Below are 8,298 nucleotides of genomic sequence, written 5' to 3' on the forward strand. Positions count from 1 at the left end.
CCGTGTGTGGGGACTGCCGAGTGTCTCCAGACGGCCTGCTCTGTCCAGCCGCCCCAGGCTGGCAGAGCTGGGGTGCGGTGTGTGTGTGGATGGGCGGGGGGGGGGGGCACTAATCTGAGCTTGTCGCAGAGCTTGGCCGCTGTTTACCGCCTTCCCAGCGCTAGGCACCAACAGTCGCGTCGCCCGTATCGAGCTCACTCACAGACCCACTCACAGACGACGGCGAGCGGCCTGAACGCACTCTCCCCGCGCCTCGTGAACCGTTCGCTGTTGGGGCGGCCCCCCGCCGCCTCCAGTCCGCGACGGGCAGGGCAGCTCGGTTCGCAGCTCGTTTCTCGTCACGCGTTACATTCTGCCCGGCGTCAGCCGCGTGCAGCGGTGACAAGTGAACGGATGCACAGGTTACAGTCACTCGGGCCACAGTGAGCAGCGTGCGCCCGCGCCACGCCGGGCTACAGCGGCGGCGCGTGAGCCTCGGGCCCATAATCCCGGTTGTTTTTCGCGCGTGATTTCACCCCGGCCGTGCTGCACCTTGCAGTTCGGATCTATCGGGTATGCCGGTTGATCTACACATGTTTTTGCCGATTTGGCGTCACGACGAATGAGCAACGCCGGGGGAAAATTTGCCAATTGTACCCGCCAACGACGTTTTATCGCCTGCCGGGACGCGTTGCCTGTATTGATCTAGTCCTTACGCTGATTGCTCTCGGTAGACGCGCCACTCGACAAGGCGTGTGCTCATCGCGGTCTGGTTGCATATATGGCTGGCTGGGGCGTCCTGCTGCACACTGCCGTTTTGTTATAGGTTCTGCCGTGTTGCTCTGTTCTGAACTGACCTGGTGTAACGTGTCGCCGCGTGGGACTCATATCAACGGTTTAGTGTTGTTTTAACCGGACCAGTCTTGGTGTTACGTTGTAGAGGCTGTCGAATGATCATGCCGGAATCAATAAACCGTGTTGTCGACGAGCAGATGCCTGCTCGCGTGAAATCTGGGACAAGCATACGTCTTACTGCAACGTAGCAAAGCCCTGAGCGAAGGACGGTACTTCCATCATTCACCAAGAGCGATGTCGGCGACTGTCAGTCCGCGCCGCGGGCATCTCGGCCCGATCAGGTCCCCGTGGTGTGCATCGAGCGCTCCGCTGTCTGGCTAGGATGTCCCGGCCGGCGCGCGCGGAGGGCTGGCGCGCCTGGTCTGTGGCAGGCTGACCGCCTCCGCGCAGCGAGCTCCATCCGTCTGCCCGTGCGCAGGTCAGCTCATCTTCGACCGGAGGGAAAGACGGGAGACGGCAACAAGAGACCTTTAGAAACAGTCAAATGAAAGACTATAAACTGGGATATTAGGATGTAACATCGGAATCACTGATCTGATGGCGGCGAACACCGGCGCCGGCGCCCCGGGCCGTCGCCGCCTACCATCCGACACGGGGTGGCAACTAAAGTCGGATCCACATCTCGACGGCCGGCCGCGTCGAAGAGGTATACAGCCCGTCTCACCCGCCGGGGCGTTAGTCTGATTGTGCTCACATGCCGACCGGCATCGGAAGCATTTCACCGTCTGGCCGGCGCCGGCGGTGCCCCGCGCAGCCGGAGCTGCTCGCGGCGCCCGTGCCGGCGCCGTGACTCGTGACCGGCGGCGCCGTGACGTCACGGACGTCATCGTCGGCGTGAGCAGGTCGCCCGACCCGCGCCGCCGGCGCACGCCCGGCTACCCCGGCTAACACAGACACACCGCCGCCCGCGCAGGGCCGCCCCGCGCCGGCCGGCGGCGGCGCGCGCCGACGCACGTGGCGCGCGCACCGGCCGCTCACGGGGCGGCGCCGGCCGACGCCGACTGGCGCGCGCAAGGCTACAGCACCCACAGCGACACCGAATGAGGCTGCTAACACCTGCTCGCTGCTTGTGTACTAAATTATTAAAAATCACCAACAATAACAAGAACAGTTAGCGACGAGGCTCGACGGCCGGGATGGGGGCGAGGCCGGCCTCCAGTCACTCGGCCCGGTCCAGGCTGATATTGATCGTTTTAACCTTGCCGCAGTCGCGCGGGATCTTCAGCAGCTGCTCCGGCGTCGCGTCGGGCATGATGAGACACATGAACGTGTTGCCCGTGCCCGTGTCCTTGGGGTAGATGGTGGTGGGCGAGAAGGGCACGTTCTTCTCCGAGTAGGCACACAGCCTGTTGTACACCTCCGGGTAGTCGCGACGCAAGCTGGCACCGCGCGCGCGCAGGTGGCGCAGGATGTTCAGGAAGTTGACCTCGCGCGCGCGCTCCGCCGCCATGTGCGGCAGCGAGTTTGGCAGCGAGATTAGGATCAGCGTCTCCAGCTCGTCGAGCTCACGCGTGATCTTGGGCGACGGCTTACGCTGCGGCGAGCGGCCGCCCAGCAGCGGGCTCAGTTTGAGTTTGGCGCAGCGCGGGATGATTTGGCGCTCCCACTTGGCCGCACCGCTCAGAGGCATCTCGTTAAACACGCAAATCACAATGTAGAGCACGAGGCGCGACTCGGGGTTGTACGCCTTGCACAGGTCGATGATCTCGCGGTAGACGAGGTGGCCCATCTCGCGCGGCAGCAGGTCCTGCCACTTGATGTAGAGCGCCTCGGAGGCGGTGCCGTTCTCCTTGGCCAGGAAGTCGTCGGCCGACTCGGGGCTGGGGAAGAACACCTTCAGCAGACCGCGCCCGTGAGTGAGGAAGCCCTGCCGCGCCGTGCGCGAGAACTCCAGCAGCAGGTTCTCGTCCTCCTTGATCTTCATGATGATCTGCTTGGACATGGTTTGCGCGCGAATGGCGGCGCACACGCGCCGGTGGCGGTCCCAGTGCGCGCGCCGGCAGTCGCGCGAGCAATAGAACGTCTCACAGTTGTGGCACATTTTGAACACGGTCTTCGCCTCGGTCAGGTTGGTCGTCCGCAGGCACATCGAGTTCTTGCACTTGATGGTGATGAACGAGTCGGGCTCGACGCCCTCGTCGCCCTCCTTGACGTCGTTCTCGACGGGCGTGGTGGTGGCGGCCGAGCGGTCCGTGTCGGCGTCGACGTCGGACACGTCGTCGGCGAGGGGCAGCCGGCGGCCGAGCTCCTCCAGCGTCACCTCGCGCCTCGCCGGCCTCGCCCGGCTGCCAGTCGTCGTCTGACACGTCGAAGCGCACCTTGTGGCCGTCGATCGAGTCGCTGAGCCGGCGCTCGGCCGTCGGCGAGCTGACCTGCGCCTGCAGCGAGTCGCCGCTCGAGGCGCAGTTGTCGGTGCTGCCGCTGTGCTTGTGCTCGGCGCTGCCCGAGTCGGCGCTGCCCTTGCTGCCGCCGTACAGCTCCTCCCAGTGCGGCTCCGGCTCGCTGTTAACCCAGGCCACGGTCGTGATGGCGTTGGGCCGCGGCTCGGGCGGCGAGGCCGGCGCCGGGCCGCTCCAGCCCCGGCCGGCCGCCGGCGGCGGTGCCGCGTTCGCCAGGTGCCCGTTCCGGCTGGGCGCCTCCTCTGTGGAGAGACGGCGGCGTTACAGGGGGCCGAGCGGTGGGACACTACACAGACCGCGTCAGGCTCGTCCAATACTGCACGGGCGGGAGGCGTGCGTGGCACCTCAAAACTCATCTATACAGGAGTGGCAGCCCGGGGCCGTCCTCATGCCGAAACTAGGCGGCGCTCCCAACAAGCGCTTCCAGCGGAAGCCACGTGTGTAGTGCAGCACCCGATGAGCAAATTACAGGCACTATTATGCTAAGCTGTGCAGAGTGCATCAATGGCCAGGCTTTATGAATGGGAGCTATGCACCTACGCTGCTGAATCCTTCTAGCGGTGCCGGTTGATTTCACTTACCTCATGTCCAGCGGCGTCCTCCGAGCCAGACCCGTCCCTTCTGCCATTCTGCTGAAGCTCTACGACTGTGCCCCCAGAGGTCACACGTGATCTCCGGTCGGGGCCATGCTTCGACACCCCTCAGTGACAGCCACTGCGCATGCGTACACTACGCCGACGGCGCACGCCCCGCTCATCGGACAGTGCGCCAGGCCGAGGCCGGTGAGGCCGGCGTTCGGGCTCGCGGTGCAGCGCCGGCGGCCGGGCACACCGATCGTGCACAGCGGCGTGCGGTGCCAAGGGAAATACGACGCTCGGCGACGGGCGTTTATTTTCGCGAGGTGGCTGGGGAGGAAGGGGCTGGAAGTACGCCATCATCGCTCGGTGCACGGTGAACGAACGGCATGCAATTAAGACAGGCATTATAGATCAACAGAAGATGACGGGTCGCATGCACAGTGGCAATTTGTGGAACGTCGAAGAGTCGATCCTGGCCCAAAAACCCAAGTCTAACGATGGGCGCGAAATGACTGCCTTGGGCAGAAGCTGACGCAGCAGAAATCTGCGCATGCCCGTATCTTGATACACCACAGTGCACACATGGTTTTGTTACTTTGCTTAAAGCACCACATTCAGTACATTTACTAACACTTCTTATATGCGTGGTGCGTGCTTCATTGTGTACGGCTTACGTAAATCACAAAGAAAAGGCAAACAAGGACAGCAACATGACAAAAGCAATGCGATGCCAACAACAATCATCTCAGCGCATGCGTCCTGCAGCACCGCGCTTCTACACCAGTTCGCCTTGACAGCTTTGTTGGACAATCGGCGAGTCCCCCCGCTTCCCGCCGTCGACAATCACCTGCCCTGCCTCACTGGTGCCTGATCACCGCTTCACCGCTGACCGCTGATCACCGCGTCAGCGGTCAGCGCCAGTCTGCTGCGGCGTCCCAGCGCGCCGTGCCGCCTCCTCCGCCGGCGGCGGGCCGCGTTCAGGAAGCGCGCGCCACGCCCGACTCACCGGGCGCCGACGGCGAGCAGTCGTAGTACCGCGTGCCCACAGCGACGTCTCGTAGAGCACACGCGAGGGTGAGGCGCCCCGCCGCGATCCCTTGCTGCTGGTGGAGCTGCTGCGCCGCGGGCCCCGGTCGCGCCGCCCGGCAACGCCAGCAGCGAGTCCAGCACGTCCTCCACAGTGACGGACGAGCCGCGCCGCGCCGCGGCGCCGGCCGCCCCGCCCCCTGCCGACTCGAGCGCGCTTAGAGGGCGCCACCGACGCCGCTGGCGCGCCGACTCCCGAGCATAGGGAAGAGGCGACGGCATCGTGCGTGGAAATGTGCCCCTGTTTTTGCACGCAGCTGGCGTTACACCCGCCGTGGATGGCCGTAGTTATAGGCTGAGCAGGCTACATTCTCCTCGCTATCGTACACAATATGATTGGCGATAGAATTATAGTGTACGGTAACGGTGGAACGATCGCTTTTCTCATGGGCCTAAATACACCGGACCACAACTCGAGTTGTGGAATAAAACATCGCTTAGCCTGCATTCAGTTTGAAAACTACATGAAGTACGTGTAGCATGAAAAATCGTTACTTACATTCTGAGGCGTCATGGACGTAGATGCAAATAAACATTCGAGGCAAGCAAAATGAACGTGTAAGTTGCTGAGCCACCATTACGCTCTTTGTCAGGCGTGCAGCGGCTATGCGAGCGCGCCTAGACATGTAGCCTCTCGCCCACTGGAGCATCCAGTATGTTGACCAGATGGCAAGAGAGAATGAGGATGCGTAACGAGGCTGTAGCACAGCCCACAGCTCTACCGCGCAAAGGTAGCATGAACAGCCTGCAATGACTCGACCCGCATCTCGAATTGCAACTATTTTGACTGCCAAGTTCACCAGCGCTCCAACTTACAACGAAGGAGCGGAAAGGCTGGGCAAACTATGATTTCAAAACCGCTTGGCGCAACGTGACGCACCATGACACGTCCTCTCCACATGTTAGCCATGAGGCCAGAAACTCGAAAACATGTACCCGTACGGGTAGAACACAGCCCATTTTTGCTAGACATGCTCTCCCAGAGCAAAACATGTCCATCTGATTTGTGTGGGGAAGTGCTTTGTGGGACAATGCACGGCGAAGTAAGTGAGCTGAAACCCCGAACGGTAGCCCCGCACTTATGTACCCGCGGATAAGATGCAGTAAAGTGCCATGGCATCCCGCCATCATCACATGGCCTGAAGGATACTAACATACTTTTCGATACCTTAGATCCCACTTTCTCCGCTCGACTGTCGGACATGTCGGTTATCAGCCGTTGTCTGATCCGATGCCATCTATTCGGCGGTGAGAACCGTTTCCAAAGGCTTTCGGCAATCCATATCTATCACGACATCAGTGGACCCGAAGTTTCGGCACGGTACGCGGGGTTAGTCGCCGCGAAAACTGAATTGAAAGCGTCACGAGTTATCGATATCGATCCACGCTGCAGATCGATTAACATCTTTCACGTACACGGGCTGCTTCTAATCCATTATTAGCTGGACTCCTGGGGTTAGGCCGATAAGAAATATTACGCGTTGCACGTTTCTCTAAAAAGCACTGCATGCAAAAAATGTCAGCCGATCCCATTATCAGTCCAACGCGAAGTAGGGCAAACAGGGACGTGTTCACAGAAGCTATTCACTGCAGAACAGGAATGCCCAGTCACCAGTGAGATTCTTACCTTGCTCACTAAGCCTGCTCGACACGAGCATCAACACGAGACGAAGGTGCTGTCAAAAAGGAAACACACCGCAATAAAGATACCAAGTCGAACCAAAGACCATTCAACTACCCAAATCGTAAATAAAAACCAAGCAAAATTCGGTGCTGCTCTCTAATAGTTTATTAAGTAGATAAATAATCAAATATACAACATAAAAGTGACTCGGACAAAATATAGCAAACACTGCAAGCAAACACAACAAAATAGATCATTGTGGAAGCCATCCGTTATTTCCGCCCAGCATTCTTATCGAACGCACGTATCCTACGCGCTTAACTCTTCATATGATGACTTCCCTATTTAAACTGTACTGAGGAGTGCATCAGGACCACTACATCCGAGTAAGATGAAACAGGAGCAAGATTTCTCAGCAACCACGCTGAAGAATAACATCTTTCTCAAACGGAACATACTCGAGACGTAGGCGTTCTCATATCCCCACAAAGAAGCCAGAGCATGGAATCGAATGTCCGGCGCCAAATCGCCGTGGCGAAGCGCTTCATATCGAGTGGAGACCAACGTCTCATTGAGCATAAAAGCTGACCAACAACGACACAACGGTGCATCGCATGCCAAACGGAGAAGCACATCCAGTGAAAAGGGAACAAACAGACAGCGGATGCTACGAAACCGCGGCAAGCGCAAACGCAAAAAAGCAGGACAAACAAAAACCGCCTCTCAATCGACAACTAAGGAACACATGCCCCAGCTCAGCGCGACTCAAAAACAGTATTTACAGAGAAACACCAAGCGCGGGTCGACGGCCGTGGATCAATCACTCGGCCCAGCTCAGGAAGCCCCGACTAGAGCCCAAGCCCGGCAGCGGCGCGTGCGTCACACCATCAGCAACTCACCGAGCTCGTAATGGTCGCCCTTGGCATCGGAGCGGGGCGGCGGGGCGCTGGAGGGCGGCGGCGGCGGGGCGTCGGCCGGCGCCGGCGAGCCGCCACCGCCCGCCAGCGTGTCGGTCAGCAACGGCGACGGCCGCCTCCGGCGTCGTCGGCTCGTCCGTCGGCTTGGTGCCGACAAGAACGCCGTCTCCAGCCAGACGGGCCGCGCCCTGGACGGCGAGCCGGACCGCGAGCCCCGCGCGCCGGCCGGGCGAGCGGTGCCGCGGCCGCGGCGAGCCAGAGACGGCCCATGTCACTCACACTGCCGCCGTTGGACGACGCCGTCGAGTCAAAGTAATGCCAATATGGCGCTGGTTCCACGCTCCTTGATCGAGCTTGGGCACGGTCCAGGTCGGGCGGCTTGGCGTCGGAGGCCCGACCGAAGCCGTCTGCTGCCGGCCGTGGCGGGTCGCGCGGTTAGGCTTCAGCCGCGCGCCCGCTCAGGTTGGCCCTCACTGCGGTTGCCGTCCGAAGGGCTGCTGGCCCAGCCGGTCGAGCCGGCTGTCTGGTAGCCCTGGGCTGAGCCGCTCCGTGCTTGCGCCAGCCCAGGTAGGCGGGCCGGTGTCCGAGGCTGCGGCCGGTGCCGCCCAGGCTGCCGCCGGCGCTGCCCGGACGGGGCTTCTGCGTGCCCGCTGCTGGTCTGCGAGACGCGCGCCGAGCCGGCCCGGTACGTGGTTAACGCCGCCGGCCGTTAGTAGAGGCCGCTGCGGTCCGCTGGGCGCGGCGAAGGCGGCGCCGGAAGCCCGGACTGGTGAGGCCGCTCCCAGCGAGGTGGCGCGCACGGTAGCGCCATCCGGGCGCCGCAGCGCGCGTCGTGGATCACCACCTTGGACTGGGCGGTG

At 61.4% G+C, this 8,298-nt stretch overlaps 1 protein-coding gene across 1 annotated transcript; it reads right to left on the reverse strand.

Annotated features, from left to right (window-relative positions):
• Positions 1–1,831: 1,831 nt before the first annotated feature.
• Positions 1,832–3,920, reverse strand: LOC119101223 (apical junction component 1 homolog). The gene is made up of 2 exons (XM_037224519.1): positions 3,815–3,920; positions 1,832–3,475 (listed from the first exon to the last, which is right to left on the reverse strand). Exon 2 carries the CDS (start codon positions 2,921–2,923, stop codon positions 1,994–1,996), a length of 930 nt encoding a protein of 309 aa, XP_037080414.1. The 5' UTR covers positions 2,924–3,475; positions 3,815–3,920; the 3' UTR covers positions 1,832–1,993.
• Between the last annotated feature and the right edge of the window lie 4,378 nt (positions 3,921–8,298).

Source organism: Pollicipes pollicipes, unplaced genomic scaffold, assembly GCF_011947565.3.
Source record: "Pollicipes pollicipes isolate AB1234 unplaced genomic scaffold, Ppol_2.1 Scaffold_4881;HRSCAF=5763_pilon_pilon_pilon, whole genome shotgun sequence".
In the NCBI taxonomy this organism is placed as follows: domain Eukaryota; kingdom Metazoa; phylum Arthropoda; class Thecostraca; order Pollicipedomorpha; family Pollicipedidae; genus Pollicipes; species Pollicipes pollicipes.

Bases quoted from the DNA above. Each gene is read 5' to 3' on its own strand.
- LOC119101223 (XM_037224519.1), bottom strand. From the start codon at position 2,923: ATGTGCCTGCGGACGACCAACCTGACCGAGGCGAAGACCGTGTTCAAA.